Source organism: Microcebus murinus, chromosome 4 (genome assembly GCF_040939455.1).
Source record: "Microcebus murinus isolate Inina chromosome 4, M.murinus_Inina_mat1.0, whole genome shotgun sequence".
Taxonomy (NCBI): domain Eukaryota; kingdom Metazoa; phylum Chordata; class Mammalia; order Primates; family Cheirogaleidae; genus Microcebus; species Microcebus murinus.
The window spans coordinates 8,083,010-8,102,087 of NC_134107.1; the positions used below are offsets into that span (position 1 = coordinate 8,083,010).

The 19,078-nt window shown below is 53.5% G+C and overlaps 2 protein-coding genes across 5 annotated transcripts; one reads left to right on the forward strand and one right to left on the reverse strand.

Moving 5' to 3' along the window:
• The first annotated feature begins 233 nt into the window (after positions 1-233).
• On the forward strand, positions 234-4,392 carry CABP4 (calcium binding protein 4). The gene is made up of 6 exons (XM_012757735.3): positions 234-706; positions 1,087-1,117; positions 1,197-1,340; positions 2,647-2,756; positions 3,105-3,252; positions 3,376-4,392. Exons 1-6 carry the CDS (start codon positions 332-334, stop codon positions 3,402-3,404), a joined length of 837 nt encoding a protein of 278 aa, XP_012613189.1. The 5' UTR covers positions 234-331; the 3' UTR covers positions 3,405-4,392.
• A 4,473-nt stretch (positions 4,393-8,865) lies between these two features.
• Positions 8,866-14,108, reverse strand: TMEM134 (transmembrane protein 134). Of its 4 annotated transcripts, XM_012757716.3 has the most exons (7): positions 13,840-14,106; positions 12,905-12,969; positions 11,972-12,061; positions 11,745-11,821; positions 9,480-9,524; positions 9,243-9,296; positions 8,866-9,164 (listed from the first exon to the last, which is right to left on the reverse strand). In XM_012757716.3, exons 1-7 carry the CDS (start codon positions 14,011-14,013, stop codon positions 9,082-9,084), a joined length of 588 nt encoding a protein of 195 aa, XP_012613170.1. In that variant the 5' UTR covers positions 14,014-14,106; the 3' UTR covers positions 8,866-9,081. The 4 variants fall into 4 exon arrangements, with proteins under 4 accessions (XP_012613170.1, XP_075857792.1, XP_012613171.1 ...); XM_076001677.1 differs by lacking the exon at positions 11,745-11,821 and having other exon boundaries at positions 12,894-12,969; positions 13,840-14,108; XM_012757717.3 differs by lacking the exon at positions 9,480-9,524 and having other exon boundaries at positions 13,840-14,107.
• Between the last annotated feature and the right edge of the window lie 4,970 nt (positions 14,109-19,078).

Genomic DNA, 19,078 nt, shown 5'->3' on the forward strand with positions numbered 1-19,078 from the left:
AAGGGAACGGACTTGGAGGGGTGACTCTGCTGGCTCTCCCAAGCCAGTATGTGGCAGAGCTCAGTCTGAAGCTCATGGCAGCCACCGCGTCCTGGTGCCCCTTGCTGCTGACTGAGGACAGTTCTCTTGACCCATCTGGCTCTGCCCAGGATACCCAGGGCAGAGGGCTGGGATTAGGGCCCAGGCTGCCTACCTCACTTACCCTAATCCCCCTCCGAGCCCGATCCCAGGCCATCAGCGTTAAGAGTGGGGGTGCATAAGCAGCTTTGTGGGGCCCGAGAGCTGAGGGTGCTTGGGGTGCGGCATCTCTGAGCCCTGCTGTCCCTCCCACATGGCCACAGAGCAGGCAAGGGGGCAGCGTGGACCAGACCCGGCCACCGGCCCCCAGGAGCCCCCTGCAGGGGCTGTGGCTCCCAGGAGTGGTCCCGAGGAGCCCCCCTTGACCAAGAGGAGGAGCAAGAGGGAGAGGGGGCTCCGAGGGTCCCGGAAGGGCACCGGCAGCTCTGCGGAGCAGACCCCTGTCCAGGGCCCCAAGGCTGGGGGCAGCAGCAAGAACCCCTCCAAGACGGGAGAGGGGCAGGCAGGGCCCCCCGCCGAAGCCCCTGGGCCAGCCCCTCGTCGCCAGTCCCACCGGCACCGTCCTGACCCCCAGCGCGATGCTGCTCACAGGACATACGGGCCCCTGCTTGACCGAATCTTCGGGAAGGTCAGGTGGGGCCTGGGCAGGGCTGGGGTGCGGGGGTGGGGGTGGAGACTCACGCTACCCTGCCCCTTAGTACCAGGCCTCTTGCCTCTCCTGCCCGAGACCCGGGAGGCTGTGGGGCAGGGTGGCCGCAGTCTGGGGAAGGGCGGGTGGGGAAGGGGGGCCTGGGCAGTGAGCAGAGCAGGCACTTGCACCAGGGCTCCGTGGGAGCTCGAGGCCCCGGAGCGCCAAGTGGGCTCTCTCCTCCGGGGGCCCACGGGACTCCAGATGCCTCGCCTGCCCTGGCGGGGCTAGCCTGCCGTGGCCAGCGTGGGCGGGGGCTGGAGGAGGAAGGATGGCAGACCTTGGCTGGCCCTGGGGACATGCTGGACTACCTCCTGCAGGACCGTGAGCTGGCCCCCGAGGAGCTGGATGGTGAGTGGCTCTTGCTGCTGGGGGGGACAGGAGGTTTCCTTGAGCCTGGCTGCCTGGGCCTGACCTCCCTCCCCTGCAGAGCTTCAGGCTGCCTTCGAGGAGTTCGACACTGACCGGGACGGCTACATCGGCTACCGGGACCTGGGCGACTGCATGCGGACCCTGGGCTACATGCCCACCGAGATGGAGCTGCTGGAGGTCTCCCAGCACGTCAAGATGCGCAGTCAGTGACGGCGCCGCCTGCCGGGTCTTTGCTGAGCCTCCGGGTGCAGGGGGACTAGCAGGGGTTGGCGGGAGGTGGCCTGTGGGTGGTCCATCGGGGGTGTTGGTGGGAGTGAGGGAGGGTGACAGTTTCCAGGACCACATCGGCCCCATCAGATGCAGGGCACCAGCTCCAAGCTCTGCCTCTTGGTGTGGTGAGGCAGGCAAGCAGGGCGGCCTGGGGACCCAGGAGGGGCCCTACCCGGCCTCGGGGTATCCGCCCGGCCACTGTCTGCCTTCGCTGCTTCCACATGGGCCCTTCCCGCCTCCCTGGACGAAGTGCTCTCTGCTGGCATGGCCACCTGGTGCTCCTGTCTCTCTCTCCCTCTGTGACCCTGTCCCTCCCCTGCCCTGGTGGCAGCTGCCTGAATCCAGGTCACCCTGGCGTGAGAGGACCCTGGCCACTCTTTGTGACTGAGTGTCTGATGGGCAGCCACTGTGTGCTTGTCATTCACTGGTTCGTCCTCAGGAAAATACTATGTTCCCTTCGTTCCAGGACACCTGCATCTTTTTCCTTGTAATTCCCCAAGTGGGGGCGTGGCTTACAATCGATGTAAATAGTCAGTCGGTGCCAAGCTTCTTTTCTTCCCCTGGAGCTGTTTGACCCTTGGTGCTTTGTACCTGTGGTCCCCGACCCCTGGCCTGTTAGGGATCAGGCCACAGAGCTTCACTGTCCCCCCCACCCTCCCACTCCCGTCCATGGAAAAATTAGGAAGTGGGCACAGCAGGAGGTGAGCCGTGGACCAGCCCCACCGTCCCAGTTGTCTTCCATGAAACTGGTCCCTGGTGCCAAAAAGGTTGGGGACCACTGCTTTATGCGACTGATGGCATCTTAGCACCGAGGCACTGACTACATGGGTGTGCTGTGGAAGGCATTTATTGCCACCTACTGGGCCCCAGCGCTTTATAGCCATGAACTCCGACAGCACCCCAATGGAGCAGGTTCTCTTGTCCCCATCCAAGGATGAGGGAGGCTTAGTTAGTCACCCGACACCATGCACACCACGGGCAGAGCCAGGATCTGAAGCTGGGACGCCTGGCTCCAAAGCCTGGTCTCTTTCTCCCACACTGGGGTTCTTCACTAAGAGCAGAAGCAGCCCTGGCCCCCCAGTGGCCCGGAAAACAGGCTTCCAGCCTCCTACCCCTGCAGGCATGGCCACACGTGTTCCTTCCTGGGTGCAGATCCTGGGGTGGGTGCCCCCGGTCCTCATGACATCCCTTCTTGGGCCATAGCCCTCACCATCGTGACAATCTGCCTGGGTCCACAGTGGGTGGCCGTGTGGACTTCGAGGAGTTCGTGGAACTGATAAGCCCGAAGCTGAGGGAGGAGACGGCGCACATGCTCGGGGTGCGAGAGCTGCGCATCGCCTTCCGAGAGGTGTGGAGCACGGTCGCGGTGGGCGGTGGGTGGCCGGCTGGATGGCGTCCTTGCCAGCTGCTCAGGCCGGAGAGACTGGGGGCCTCAGCCTTGTGAAGGCCCAGAGCCCGCAGGTGGCCGGACTGGGGCGGGGGATGGGTCAGAGAGGGGTCAGCTGGCTGCCAGCTGGGGGACCCACCTGGGGAGACTTCCTGGAGCAGGAGGCATGTTCTCTTGGCAGGGGGGATGGGGAAGGTTTGGATGGGTGACGACGTGGGCAGGGGAGCATTTGGGCAGTGGCAAGCGTGGAGCCGGGTGCAGGGTGAGGCCACTTTGGGTGGGAGGGGTTGACCCCTGGCCGGACCCTAGTTTGACAGGGACAGGGATGGACGAATCACAGTGGCGGAGCTGCGGCAGGCAGCACCGGCTCTGCTGGGGGAGCCGTTGGCGGGTCCTGAGCTGGATGAGATGCTCCGGGAAGTGGACCTCAACGGGGACGGCACTGTAGACTTTGACGGTGAGTCTCCCTCCCGACAACACTCCTGTCCCTCCGGTGCCCAGGCTGAGCCCAGCAGCTCCTGGGATTCCCCGCCCTGCCCCCCGCATGCACCCGCACAAGCCCTGCCCTCCTCTCCCGCAGAGTTCGTGATGATGCTGTCCACCCGCTGAGGCTGCAGGAGGGGGGACCCGTTGCCCCTGGGGCCCTGGACCCCAGCAGGAGCGAGGGTGCACACCCTCCCCCAAGAGGTTCCAGGATGGAAGAGACCCAGCAGCCTCCAGACTTCTAACACCTGGTAACACCTGGCTACACCTGGCCTGAGAGTCTGCTTGTATGCCACCCGCCCACCTGCATCCTCACCTCCCCTCCTCGAGCTGCCAGGAGAACACCCGCTCGCCACTGCCCGCCATGCCCCACGGGAGCAAGATTAGGTCTCTCCAGACCCTCGGAGGTAGGGAGTTTCCTGGCGCTGGCAGCTTCAAAGCTGGGCAGTGTTAAAGGGATCCCCAGTAACATAGGGAATTGAGAGGGTGGCCAGACCCCTCCCACCTCTTAGGTGTATAGAATGATTTTTTTTTTAAAGTTAATTTGAAAGAAAGCAATGACCCCAGGGACCAAAGAGAAATCAAAGCTGGGGTTGTAGGAGGGAGCTGACCCTGTGGTTTCAGACTCGGACAGAGGCTTGGGCACCTGGCCTCTGACACCCACACGTGCCAGAAGACCCGTGTGAGTCTGGAGAGCAAGAAATGAACCTCCTGGGAACATCCCCGGTCTCAAAGGGCTATCCTGTTCTTGAAACAGGGATTAAAATATATCCTCCCTGACCAGCCCCTCTCGGGGCCTTCAGTTCCCCTGGAGAACCTGCCTATATATATCGCAAGTGGGAGTGCGGTCTATCTCCGGGGTGTGACAAGCTAAAAAAAAAAAAAAAAGCTGCTGAGAAGGGGCACTCTTTCAACCCTCGTGGACACATGAAACTTCTAAAAACACAAACAAAAAACCCTGCTGCTCCCAGAGGTGAACTCATGCTAAAAATTACAGGTTAAACGAGGAAACAAACCACCACGAGGAGGCTAGAGGGATGCAAAAACAGGAGATTTGGCGTCTCAAATCGTAAATAATAGAACTAAAAGAGACCCCAAAATAGATGCAAAAAAAGAAAAAAAGCAATAAAAGAAGGAAGAGAGAGTAATATCATAGTATGAAAATAGAACGGGAAGATTTTAAAAATAACCCAAACAGCACTTCTAGAAATAAAGTCTAGCCATTAGAATGAAAAAGTAAATGGATGAGTTAAAACAACAGATCAAACACAAATTTAAAAGATTAATGAACTGGAAGCTGTATCTGAGAGATTCCCCTATAATGTAGCACTGAGACACAAAAAGATGGAAAGTGCTGAAGGGTGGTTAAAGTCATTGAGAGCCTCGGAAGGCAGAAACATAGAGATTGGGCATGAGGCTATAATTAAAGAGATGGTGGCTGAAAAATTTCCACAAAGACTTCCAGAAGCAGTAAGTGCCCAGATTGAAGGAGCAAACTGAAGCCTGGATAAAATAAATAAAAATCAATGTATATCTAGATACATCCCAGTGAAGCTGCAGGATACAAAACTAAAATCTCAAGAGAGAAGTCAGATTGCTCACCAAACATTTTTCATTGGCAACAATAGATGCCAGAAAACAATGGATAAATTGTTCAATATGCAGAGAAAAAATAATTGTCAGCCAGGAAACCCAGATCTAGTTCAATCATCATTCAAGGATGAAGGTGAGGCCGGGCCCGGTGGCTCATGCCTGTAATCCTAGCTCTCTGGGAGGCCAAGGTGGGCGGATCGTTTGAGCTCAGGAGTTCGAAACCAGCCTGAGCAAGAGCGAGACCCCGTCTCTACTATAAATAGAAAGAAATTAATTGGTCAACTAATATATAGAGAAAAAATTAGCTGGGCATGGTGGCGCATGCCTGTAGTCCCAGCTACTCGGGAGGCTGAGGCAGGAGGATTGCTTGAGCCCAGGAGATTGAGGTTGCTGTGAGCTAGGCTGATGCCACGGCACTCACTCACTCACGCTCTGTCGCTGAGCAACAAAGCGAGACTCTGTCTCAAAAAAAAAATATATATATATATATGTATATATATATAAAAGATTAGCAGTCCCAGCTACTTGGGAGGCTGAGGCAGGAGGATTGCTTGAGCCTAGGAATCTGAGGTTGCTGTGAGGTAGGCTGATGCCACAGCACTCTAGCTCAGGCAACTGAGTGAGACTGTCTCAAAAAAAAAAGTTATAAAAAAATCAAGAAGAGACTAGAATAATAAAACCAGAAGATGGGAAGGATTCTTTAGGCATGCTGAAATACTTTTTGTTGTTGTTCTGGAGGAGGATAGATTCATTGATAAGCTTTAGCTCTTGTTAACCACTTACCGGTAACTATTAATATAATAGAAATAGAACATACCATTCAAAGTCACATCAATAGAGGAAGAAAAGGGAAAAATGAAAAATTCTTGATTAATCCAGTAGAAAGCTGAGAAATAAAAAAGAAAAGCAAAGAAAAACAAGGTATACAGAAAACATCAAAACAGAAGGTAAAAACAATCCTTTAAAAAAAAATCAACAATTACAATAAATATAAGCAGACTAAATTTGTTGGTTAAAAGTCAGAGCATCCCAGTCACAAAAGAAAATATCAATATTAGATTGGGTTCCCCGTAACAAAGAACAAAAATAACAATGCCTTAACCTGGAGAGAAATTTATTTCCCCCCCAAGAAAAGTCTGTAGGTGGAATCCAGCTGTACAGAGTCATCGAGGACCCAGGCTGCTTCTGGCTGGCTGGTCTGCCATCCCTACGGTGTGCCCACATTTGCTTGTTTTCCCGATGTCAGGAGGGAGGTAGGAACAAAGAAGAAAGGGGTAACAAGTATGTAGCACTTATATCTTATTAGGCAGACCTTATCACATGGCACACTTACTGGCAAAGGGTGCTGGCAAATGCAGTCTTCATTTGGTGGTCAAATGCCCGGCTAAAAACGAGGGCTCTTCTCGTATGAGGGCACAGAGCAGATACAGAAGGGCAGATATCAGGCTCTTCCCCACAGCTGAGTGCAGGATATAGGAGAAATACTCAAAACATACTGACAAACAGAAGGCTGAAAGTGATGGCTTGGAGAAAAGACTTACAAGGAAGAAATTAACTAAAAAGAAAGTATAACTACAAGCACAGACAAAATGGGCTCAAATCAGACAAATCAGACAAACATGGGCTACCAGCCAAAAGCATTAAGGATACATTGAGTCACAATTCACTAAGGAAATCTAATGTTCCTAATCTGTATGCTCCTATTAATGTCTTCAAACTAAAAAGAAATTATATATATTTAGAATTTAAATCTTCATTATTCCCTGAGAAGCGTGGCTGCCAATCCAACCCGGGTTAGATAAATGAACAAGCAAAAAATCAAGTTCATTGGTCACATTAAAACTTTAAACATCGATATTCACAGTGTTCTGTCAAAGCGCTTACATAGACTAAATGTCGGCAAACTTTTTCTGTAAAGGGCTAGATGGCAATTAATTTAGGCTTTGAGGGCCACATGGTCTCTGTTGTAGCTGTTCACTCAACTCTGCCTTTCAAGTGTCAAAGTCAATATATAAACAAATGAGTGTGGCTGTGTTGGAAATTTAATTAATAAAACTTTATTGACATTGAGATTTGAATTTTATATAATTTTATGTCATGAAATCTTATTATTCTTTAACTTTTCTCAGACATTACAAAACATAAAAACCATCCTGTATTCATGCTGTTTTAAGGGAGTAAATAAATAAATAAAATTTAAAAAACCATTCTGTGGACTATATCTTGCTGATTCCTGATATAGACTTATGGGGAATCATCACTTCTAGAATAACTTCCTGTTAAGATTGTAGAATGATAAAAAGTTTTAAGTGTAGTAATGACTCTTTGTTAATTGCCTATTTGGACACTTTTTTTTTTTTTTTGAGACAGAGTCTGTCACCCCAGCTAGAGTGCTGTGGTGTTTGTCTAGCTCACAGCAACCTCAAACTCCTGGGCTCAGGTGATCCTCCTGCCTCAGCCTCCCAAGTAGCTGGGATTACAGTCAAGTGCCACCATACCTGGCTAATTTTTTCTATAGATTTTTAGTTGGCCAATTAATTTCTTTCTATTTTTAGTAAAGACGAGTCTTGCTCTTGCTCAGGCTGGCTTTGAACTCCTGACGTTGAGCCATCCACCTAAGCCACCAGGCCCCCGGCCTGCATACTTTCAATGAATGGTTTTTGTCATTTTTCTTTTTCCTATGTTCTACTTATTGAAATGTAATTTTGTCTGATTAATCTGATAAACTGTAGGCTTGTATCCGGTATATCTTTTTAATTTCATTTTTCTAGTTTTTATTATCTTACAAAGGTATTAGTCCCTGGTGGATTATAAATGAAAGCTGGTCCTTTGCCACAGCTAGTATGGGAACTACTGGTTTAGGAGTTCGGGCATCCAGTGGGTGCTCCCAAAGAAAGTGACTTGACTGGGGGCTGAGGGTGGGAGGTCTGGGTGGGCCTGGGGAGGAGGAAGGAGAGCAGGGGCCTAGGTGTTCATGCAATGTCCCAGAACTCTGGAGGCATCTTTGGGGCTCGCTGCTGCAGACAGTGGTGAGGGGGACTTGTGCTTTAGAGGGGGACATACTGCAAACACGTGGGTATACCGACCGGCCTCTCCTGTGCCTGCTCGTTCAGCAGCTCCTCCACTGGCTGCTGGGGCACCACACCAGGTCCGTTTCGGTCTCCTCCCTCTCCCCCAGTGTCACGGAAAGGGCCCTGGAGCCCTGGGCCCTTATGCTCTTAACTCTGCCTACAATCTTCTGCTGTCCTTGCATGAGCCAGTCGTCCTCTGTAAAATGGGCCTGGGTAGGGAGGATTACAAACCCTAACCTGTGGTAAGTGCTCCTGAGGCACATGGCCTGGTGTCTTTCAAGAGCTCACTCACTGGTAGATATTATGATCTCAGATTTCAGGGTTCTCAAAGATTCTGTTTCTTGGTTACTAAGATTCTGAGATGCTCTGATTTTCCAAAATTCTGAGATGGTCAGTTTCTAACATTCTGTGGTTCTAAGCGTCTTTGACACTGAGGCTCTCGGTGGTGCAGGCCCTGCTTCCTCCACCCTCTGCCCCTGGGCTTCTCCCAACCTCTGTGCCTGGGAAGGAGGGCTGTGGGTGGAGGAGGCATGGCCCACATTCAGGGCTGGCTGTGGCAGCCCAGGGCCCCAGAGCCAGGCTGGAACTAGGGTACCAGCCTCCAGGCCCCAAGTCTGCGTCATCTGAGTGCCCTCGGCCAGCGCCACCAGAGACAGGGACAGGCGGAGCCTAAGGGCTGGGGCTGGGGCAGGCTGTTCCCGCCTCCTCCAGGGTCAACGCAGAAGAGTCCCAGGCCCGGTTCTGGCCCAAACGTGCCCCAGGATCTTGGGCAGGACTCAGAGCACCAGGGCGGTCACGCCTGCCTACCGTCGGGTTCTGGAAGCCCTGCAGACTCTGGCTCAGTCCTTTTCTCAGCCTTTGTGGGAGGGGGCGTGGTCAGGCCGGTGGGCCGGGCCAGGGGTGACGCGACAGAAACAGAGCAATTGTCTCCGCCGGAATTACTCTTTTATTAGCCCAAAGTAACACCAACCTAGCAGTCCCAGGGCCCGAGAATAAGTTAAGGCACTGAGCGGGCGAGGGGTGGCTTGCCCAGGGCCAGGCCTGCCCCAAACTTCCCGAGCAGCCTCCCGACGGCGCTGGGCTGTCGAGGGTCCCGGCGGGCGAGGGAACGGAACGGGCGCGGGTCCGCGGGGCGCCGCTCACTTCTCGAAGTAGGGCAGGTAGAAGAACTGGAAGCCCCGGTGGCCCTTGACGGCGCAGTAGATGAAGATCACGTGGTAGACTGCGGGGCGGGGCCTGTCAGCGCCGAGGCCCCGCCCCGCCCGCGGCCCGCCCGCCCCGCCCCGGCGCCCGCTCGCACCTCCCGGGACCAGCAGCAGGAAGCCCGGCACGAAGAAGATGGCGCTGGAGACACCTGCGCGGGAGGAGGGCCGGGTCAGGGCGGAGGGCGGGGGACGGCTGCGAGTCCCTCCGGCCCTGCCAAGCCTCACAGCAGAAAAAGGGACCCTTTCCTGCGGGAGGTGGATGGGCTTGCCAAGAACCCGCAGGCACCAGGCCGGGGTGACCGCTGCCTGTGGGGGTTCGAGGGGGCGCTCACCTGGAGAGGGGGCCACCTCCAGTCCCACGCCGACCACGATCAGCACTGCGCACAGATGGAGCCGCGGGGGTAAGGGCATGAGCCGGGGTGAGGGCGGGGACTTCTACCGCCCACCAGGCTCAGCCCTAAGGGACTGCGTCAACCTAAGCCGGAGGCCCCCTGGGCAGAGACCCTCCCCAGGAAGCTCACTGAGCTCTGTGTTTTCAGAGCAGGGCACTTGGCAGGCCCTGGGAAATATCTGTGAGATGAGAGATTTTTGACTGCTCCTTAGTGTGGCCTTTCAGTCATTCAGCAAACATTTATGGAAAACCTACTGCGCGCCTGTACTGGGAATCCGTGGTGAAAGGCAGATGAGGTCCCTGCCCTTATGGCCCTGAGTTAGTGGAGGGACCCCGAACATGAAAGCTACAACCCAGGTGATCAGGATATGGGGGTGGGAGTAGGAACAGGGTGGTGTGGGACCCTAGGGGAGTGGCCTGGACCAGCCTGGGGGACCAGGGAGGGGCTTCTTGGAGGCAGTGACATCCAAGCCCAGCAGGAGCAACAGCAGTTCATATTTATTGACCACTTACCGGTTGCTGCCAGGCACTGGGATTAGCGTGTTATGTGCTCGGCCTTATTTGTCACCTTGACCGAATGAGACAGGTATTATCGCCATCCCCACTTCACCGAAGATGAAAGTGAGGCACAGAGAGGGCCAGTAACTTGCCCACAGGGCTGCAGGTGGAAGTCGAGGCTGCCTGACTCTAGAGGCTGTGCTATGGGCATCATCCAGGCAGAGAGAAAGAGGAGTTCCAGACAGGGAACAGCACGGCACAGATCCGGAGTCGGGAGGGAACGTGGGGCTTTCTGAGAGCGTCTAGCATTTGGCAAGACCAGAGAGGCCAGAGGCCAGGCAGGAGCAGCTTGGTGGGCCTGTAAGCCCCAGGGAAGGATGTGGGCTTTGGTGGAGCACAGTGGTTGTCAGGGAAGGTGGTGAGGTCATGGCTGGATTCACTTTTCAGACCCAGAGTGCTGGGTACCCAGTTAGAGGAGAGAGGAAGGGACGTGGGGAGTGGACTTTGGGCTCTGAAAGGGGGGGTGGTCCTGGGGGCTTGAGGAGCCACCATGGACTGCTGCTGCTTTGTGCACTGCACAGAGCATGTGAAAAAGGGTGTGATGGGAGAGCAACTCACTCCCTGCACCCTGGCTTAGGGCTGTGGCTCTGCCCTCTCAGGGGACATCTTTTTCTAATTCCTACAGAGGGCCTTTCTGGACCTCTGGTGGTCCCCGGGCCTGGCAGTGTCACAGATGTGGGTTTAAACTGCAGCTCATCTACTTTCCAGCTGCCACCTGAGCAAGTCCCTTCACCTGCTTGAGCCTCTGTCCTTATTTCAGGAACTGGATGGTGATAATGCTTGCCTTATTGGGTTGTTGAGAATAAAATGAGACAAGGCCTGTGGCCAGCGGCACCAGTGCCCGGCATGCGGTGGTGCTGGGAAGTGGTAGCTCCCTCCCCTGCACCCGAACACCCCACCCAGAGCCAAAGCCAGGCTTTCTGGCTGGGGGCCTTCCTGGAGAAGGGAGGGGGGAACTGGGGCAGCAGCCACCCTTGGTTCCTCCTTATAAGCCCTTCCAGACCCCAATCTTGGATCCTTTCTGGGGACCCTGCCTCCTCAGCCCCATAGAATGAGGAGCCTGGGAGTGAGAAAACATCTGGTTTTGAGATCTGCCTGCTATGGGTCTCAGTTTCCCCATCAGAGCAATGGGGATGGAAAAGAAGTCCTTGTCAGCTCTCAGACTCCAGAGAAGAGGAAGTGACAGGTGCCCAGTGGATCCAGGCTGGCAGTATTCCTGCCCATGGGGACAGGCATAGCCCTGAGCCCCTACACAGGTGCTAGACTCTCCCGCTCTGTAAGGTGGGGGAATAACCTGCCCTGCACCCGGCCTGAAGTAGACATGGAAGAATGGTAATTGTTACTCTTCTGTTCCCTGATGGATTAAACAGGATAAGTCTAAACAAAGGAAAAGTCTTTGGAGTGCTGGACCAGGTTCCATTTTCAGCTGTGTGTGATTTCTTGGCCTGTTCCTCTCAAGGCCTCAGTTTCCTTACCTGTAAAATGGGAGTGCTGGCAGCTAGCTGCCTCTGCAGGATGCTGAGAGGCCCAGTGTGTCAAAGGGGGACACACTGGGCCTCTCAGCAGAGCTGAGCCTCTATGCAGAGCTGGCATAAAAGGAGGGCAGACCCTCCCATGGGGGTAGGCAGGGGCCCTCAGGAGCACTCACCCAGCCCCAGCAGCAGAAGCAGGAAGGAAGCCAGCACTACCCGGCGGTTCTTCTGGATCAAAGGGTGCTGGATCCAGCTGGGTGGCAGGAGACCAGGGTGGGGTAAAAAGAGGTAAAGTGGGGGTGTGGGGGGCTTGGGGGTAGAGCCAGGGCTGCCTGTGCTGGGGCAGGGGCCACAGGGGCAGCAGGTGGCTCAGAAGCTGGGGCTGGAGCACGGCCAGGCTAACCTGCAGCAGGCGTTGTAGGAGCGCTGGGTGCTGCTGCTGATGGTGCTAAAGGACCACTGGGAGCTTCGGATGGAGGTTCGGCCAGGATCCCTGCGGGACGGGTTGTCCAGTGAGAGGGAGGAGCGGACACAGAAGGGGGGCCCTTCTGGACAGGAGTCATGGTGAAGTACAGGGTGGTGCGGGGACTAGGACTGGTCCCTGCAGGACAGAGGGCCCTGAAAGGGGACTGGGGGTAAGGATGAAGTCAGGGGCTGGGGATTTCTTTTTTTTTTTTTTTTTTGAGACAGAGTCTCACTTTGTTGCCCAGGCTAGAGTGAGTGCCGTGGCGTCAGCCTAGCTCACAGCAACCTCAAACTCCTGGGCTCAAGCCATCCTCCTGCCTCAGCCTCCCCAGTAGCTGGGACTACAGGCATGCACAACCATGCCTGGCTGATTTTTTCTATATATATTAGTTGCCAATTAATTTATTTCTATTTATAATAGAAATGGGGTCTCGCTCTTGCTCAGGCTAGTTTCGAACTCCTGACCTCGAGCAATCTGCCCGCCTCAGCCTCTTGAGTACTAGGATTACAGGCGTGAGTCACCGCGCCCGGGGCTGGGGATTTCTATAGGACTGGTGGGGGAAAGCTGGGGATGAGCACTAGGGGTTACTGCAGGACAGGTGACCTGTGGGAAGGTGGGGGGCCAGACCAGGCTGGGGGTTCCTCCAGGATAGAGCCTGGAGGGGTGAGTGAATGAGGCTGGGCACTAGGGTTGGTGACCCTGCCTTACAGTGGACCCCACGAAGGGAGTGGGGGTCTGGCTAGGAATCATCACAGGACTGGGCATAAGAGAGCTGAGGGAAGTGGGGTGGGGACTGGATGGAGTCCTTGGGGACATCAACCAGAGGCATGGGGCTTGGGGTACAGGGGTGGGTCCCCACCTGGCCCTGACCTGGTGCTGACTCCCCCATCCGTCTCTGGAGAGGCCTGGGCTCCATCCTCATCGTTCTCCAAGTTCTGTTCCAGAACACACGGCTCAGAGAGGTTGCTGGGCTCAGGCCCTCAAGCCCCTCCCCGGGGAGATGAGAAAAGCAGGCCTATACAGCTGCTCACCTGACCCTTCACCCTCCCTGCAGAACGGGTTTGGTGATTCACCAAAACCGAAACCCAGATAGGAGGTGGGTGGACACTGGGGGCTTTGGGGAGCAAGAGCCAGCAGGAGTTGGCTGAGGGCTTCCAGCACGGGTCCCAGGGCCAGGGATCTCCCAAGTTCGGAAGTCAGGGTGGAGCTCTCAGGATGTTTCAGTGGCCTAGAATGGGGGATCTGGATTTGGGGTGCCAGGGAAGGGCAGGCCCAGGGTTCCCAGGTTTAGGGTACAGGAATCTGGTCCAGGTCTCCAAGAAAAGGATCTTAGGGTTGGTGGTTCTCTGTGAAAATGGGGATTTCCAGTTTAGTGGGAGTCAGAAGTGGTCAAGGACTTGTGAGTGGGGGGCTCGAGCTCTAAGGGGGAGAATGAGAATAGAGAAGAGGGTGCAGGTTCCTGCTGGCTGGCCTGGGGCTGAGGGCTCACTCAGCTCCTGCGTATGGGGGAGGTCTGGTTCAGATACAGAGGACCTTCCCAAACCCAGTGGGGGCGAGGGGTCAGTACCCAGGATGGGTGGGTTCTCCAGCTGGGGCTGAGGGATGAGTTCCCGGGTCTGGGCTCCCCAGTGCTGACTGGGACCCACATCAGAGCTGAGAGGCTCTGGGGAGGGCTCTGGATCAGGGGCCTTATCTCCCGCTCCGCCTGGGTCCTCTAGGCAGATTCTCCCGAGTTGGGGTTCCCAGACCCGGCCCGGGGTCCCGCCCGGACTGGGGCAGGGGGTGAGGTGGGCCGGGCCGTTCACCTGGTAGCGCAGCCGGGACTGCTTGTCCTCGTCAGCCACCTCGAACCGGGCCCGGCGCTCGAAGTGCAGCGGCCCAAAGCGGGCGACCCCGCTGGACTCGGGCCCAGGGCCCGCGTCCTCCAGGGACAGCTCGAAGGCGTCATCGATGCTGAACTGGGGCCGGGCGGCGCTCATGGCCCCCGCCCGCTCAGGCGCCCTGCGCCGCCGCCATCTGCGCCGGCCACCCCGCGTCGCCGCGGCCCCGCCCCCCCGAGGCCCCGCCCCGCGCCGTCGCCTTGGGAGCTCGGCCGGCCCGAGCGGCAACCGAGGGCCCGCCCCCGCGTAACGGCCCCGCCCCCGGCAGCCCTAGCAGGCCAGACCTGCCGAGCGCCGAGCGAACTGGTGGGTGGGCGGGACCGCTTCTTGACAGAGCGCGCCAAGCCCGTGGCGCCGCCCAGCGGCCGCCTAGGCAAGCGACAGTCGGCACCACGCTCGGAGGCGCTCACTGAGTTGGATCTTGGGGGGTCTTCCTCGCCCCATCGCCTGGCCTAGGATCGGACTTTTTGCGCCCCAGCCAGCTCCTCAGGTGCCAGGGAGACGCCTGGGAACTGTTTCCTCGCCTTACTCATCACAGCCCTGCATGGGAGGGGTATTCTCGCCATTTTGCGGATGTGGAAACTGAGGCTCAGGGAGCTTATGTGGCTTCCACTTAATTTCCTCCAGTTCGGTCCCATGCAGCAGCCAAAGTGATCTTTTAAACATACCTTTTCCTCTGTATGTGTTATTGTTAAATAAAACTTTTTAAAAATCTGGTTGCACAGGATTAAAGAAAAAAAAAACTTTAAGAAAAAGTATGCTGCTAAGTCCCCCTGATTCAAACCTTCCCTTGGTTTTCTGTTGTACTTAGAATAAAATCTGAATTCTTGACTAAGGTCCATAAAGGTCTGACGGTGCCGGTGCCTGCCTGCTCTCCCAACTTCATCAAGTCCACCTTTGCACTGCTCGGCCACGTTGGCTTTCTTACGGTCTTCCTTCACAGGCCAAGCTCATCCCACCTCAGGGCCTTTGCACATGCGATTCTCTATGCCTGGAAAAACACTTAATCTTGCTTTTCTGGCAGCTGGCTCCTTTCATTATCTGCATCCCTGCTCCAATGTCACCTTCCAGAGAGGCCATCCCTGAATATGCAATCTAAAGTCAGTTTGGGACTGGCCCAGTGGCTTATGCCTGTAATCCCAGCACCTTGAGATGCCAAGGCAGGAGGATCTCTTGAGCCCAGGAGTTTGAGATTGCTTGAGCCCAGGAGTTGCCTGCACAACACAGTGAGACCCCACTTCTACAAAAAAATAAAAGTATTAACCGGGCATGGTGGCCCATGCCTGTAGTCCCAGCTACTTGGGAGGCTGAGGCAGGAGGATCGCTTGAGCCCAGGAGTTTGAGGTTGCTGTGAGCTAGGCTGACGCCACGGCACTCTAGCCGGGGCAACAGAGTGAGACTCTGTCTCAAAAAAAACAAACCAAAACAAAACAAAATATAAAAATAAAAAAAATTAGCCAGGCATGGTGGCATGTGCCTGTAGTTGTAGCTACTTGCGAGGCTGAGGCAGGAGTTGGAAGTTGTGGTGAGCTATGACCACACCACTGCACTGCAAGCCTGGGCAACAGGGAAAGACCTTGTCTGAAAAAAAAGGTCAGTTTTGCATCACACAACACTTACCTGAAATTATCTTATTATAGGTTGTTTTATTCACCACTGTATCTATTAATATAGTGCCCAGAAGAGTATTAGACGATAAATAGACGCTCAATACATATTTGGAATGGATAAGTAAGTGGTTTGCCAAAGTCCCAAATGCTTGCAAGTGGTGGAACTGGGATTTGAACCCAGGTCCACTTAGTTCCCACAGTACTTGTCTTCCTCCACCCCACCCTCCCTCCGCATTTCATTTTATGACCTCATGTACACAGTTGAGTCAATCCTACTTCTCAGTTCGTGACACATTATCACTATGAGCAAGGCCCCTTTCAAGTTACATGAATTAATTTTCCCTTCTTCGCACCCCGTCTTCCCTCCTCAACCCTTTGTTCCATCAGACAAATGAGGAAACTGAGGCACAGAGAGGTTATGTAACCAGCTCGAGGCAGGGCTGGGACTAGAGCTACAGCAAGTGAGGTGAGTCATGCAAGGTCAAATTCTGTCTTTATTTAAAATTGTAATATTTTGTTGATCATGAATTTTTGCTTTAAATGCATTTTTAAAAAAATGCATAAAAATATTTTTTGAGGCACTCTTAAAATTTTCACTCCTTTCACCCCCGTCCTAGCCCTTCGAGTCCCCAAAGCTAGTAAGGGGGCAGTTAGGCTCCAGAGCCAGGTTCTCAACTACTTTGTTGCAACACTTTTCTAGATAGTAAAACTATAAACGTTATAGAGTAAAGCCAATAGAGTAAGATGTTGGAGGGCATCTATGTGACTTGAAGTGAGGAAAGCAAGACTCAAAAAGCACAAACCTGAAGGATTTGACTATGTCAAAAGGAGTGGTGGTTTTTTTTTTTTTTTTTTTTTTTTTTTTTTTTTTGAGACAGAGTCTCACTTTGTTGTCCAGGCTAGAGTGAGTGCCGTGGCATCAGCCTAGCTCACAGCAACCTCAAACTCCTGGGCTCGAGTGATCCTTCTGCCTCAGCCTCCCGAGTAGCTGGGACTACAGGCATGCGCCACCATGCCCGGCTAATTTTTTATATATATATCAGTTGGCCAATTAATTTCTTTCTATTTATAGTAGAGACGGGGTCTCGCTCTTGCTCAGGCTGGTTTTGAACTCCTGACCTTGAGCAATCCGCCCGCCTCGGCCTCCCAAGAGCTAGGATTACAGGCGTGAGCCACAGCGCCCGGCCAGGAGTGGTGGTTCTTTAACGAAGGGCACGTCAGACGAAGGAGAGAAAGACAGGGAGGAAATGTGTGCAAGATCAAAACCATCAGGGGATTAATGATCACATATGCACAGACCTGCAAATCAGCAAAAAAAAAAAAAAAAAAATTAAAAAAGGCCAGAAGCCCCGCAGGAAAAAGGAGGAAAGATATGAGCAGGCAATTCACGGAAGGGGAACCCCCATGGCTGCCAAATGCATACAGAGCTGCTGGAACTCAGCAGTGGGCAGAGAACCCAGACGAAAATGAGGCAGCACTTTAGATTCAACAGGCCGGCAAGCCCGTCCGCGGCCGGACGACGCCAAGTGCCGAGAGAAAACCAGACGCCTCAGGGTGGTGCGTGGACTCGTACGGCCACTCGGGAGAGCACCTGTGGTACTTTGTGAAGTCATGAGTGCCTGTGCCCATGGCCTGGAAGCCCTACTCCAAGAAGAACTCTGCCCCCGCCCATGAAGGGACAGTGGGGGGGGGAGGTATTAACGGTGCTTCCCTCATGGCACCAATTTAGGACTAAATCAGTTAAGACCTAGTAAGGAGAACAGCACAGCGCCTGCCACACGTAAGCACCTGAAAAACGTTAGGTATCATTATAACCAGCGTTGACACACTTCACCCTGTGGATTCCACTTTTTTTTTTTTTTTTGAGACAGAGTCTCACTTTGTTGCCCAGGCTAGAGTGAGTGCCGTGGCGTCAGCCTAGCTCACAGCAACCTCAAACTCCTGGGCTCAAGCGATCCTCCTGCCTCAGCCTCCCAAGTAGCTGGGACTACAGGCATGTGCCACCATGCCCGGCTGATTTTTTTGTATATATATATATTAGTTGGCCAATTAATTTCTTTCTATTTATAGTAGAGATGGGGTCTCCCTCTTGCTCCGGCTGGTTTTGAACTCCTGACCTCGAGTAATCCGCCCGCCTCGGTCTCCCAGAGTGCTAGGATTATAGGCATGAGCCACTGCGCCCGGCCTGGATTCCACCTTTGAACATGGTGCGAACAGGGATCTAGATTTATTTCATTGCAGACTGAGCTAGTTTCCTTAGAACTACCTACCAAACAACAGGTTCTGCCTCCCTCCGAACTGGTGCCAGCTTTATCACATGTTGACTGTACAGTTGCATATATATCTGTTCCAAGCTCTCTTTTTTATTCCTTTGGTCCCCTTGACTACTTCTCGCAGTATCATATGTTTTTTTATTATTACAGTTTGTGGTGTGGTTTAATGTGGGAGGACAAGTCCCCACTCTTTGGTCATCTTTTTCAAACCTGACCTAGCTTTTCACGGACCTTTATTCTTCTATAGAAATATTATTTAAAAAGTTCTCAAGGTTGAGCGGGGTGGCTCACGCCTGTAATCCTAGCACTCTGGGAGGCCAATGCGCGTGGATCGTTTGAGCTAAGAAGTTCAAGACCAGCCCGATCAAGAGAGAGACCCCATCTCTACTAAAAATAGAAACAAATTAATTGGCTAACTAAAAATAAATAGGAAAAATTAGCCGGGCATGGTGACGCATGCCTGTAGTCCCAGCTACTTGGGAGGCTGAGGCAGGAGGATCGCTTGAGCCCAGGAGTTTGAGGTTGCTGTGAGCTAGGCTGTTGCCACGGCACTCTAGCCCAGGCAACAGAGTGAGACTCTGCCTCAAAAAAAAAAAGTTTTCAAATTCTTCAAAAATTCTCTCAATTTCTACTGGGATTTCATGGAATTTCTAGATTAATTTCAGGAGAAACCGCATCTTTAAGTGTTAAGTTGTTCTATTCATTGACAAGATTTTGTCCCTTTGGTTGTCCATGTTTTCTTTTATGTCATAAAATTGTTTTTTTCTCCAAAAAGTGCTGGGTTGTGTTTTTATTGCTAATTCATTGGTTTTATTGCTGTTGTGAATGATACCTGATTTACTATTGTATTTTTGAGTTGATTATTGCTGGTGTGAAGAGTGCTAATTTTTGTTAGCTTATTTTTTATCCTCCGTAACATTGCTGAACTCTCTAATCCATCAGAATACCCTGTAGATTACATTGGATTTTCCTTCTTTCTTTTTTTTTTTGAAACAGTCTCGCTTTGTTGCCCAGGCTAGAGTTTGTTCCACAGCGTCAGCCTAGCTCACAGCAACCTCAAACTCTTGTGCTCAAGCCATCCTCCTGCCTAATCCTCCCAAGTAGCTGGGACTACAGGCATGTGCCACCATGCCCGGCTGATTTTTTTGTATATATATATATTAGTTGGCCAATTAATTTCTTTCTATTTATAGTAGAGACGGGGGTCTCGCTCTTGCTCAGGCTGGTTTTGAACTCCTGACCTCAAGCAATCCGCCCGCCTCGGCCTCCCAGAGTGCTAGG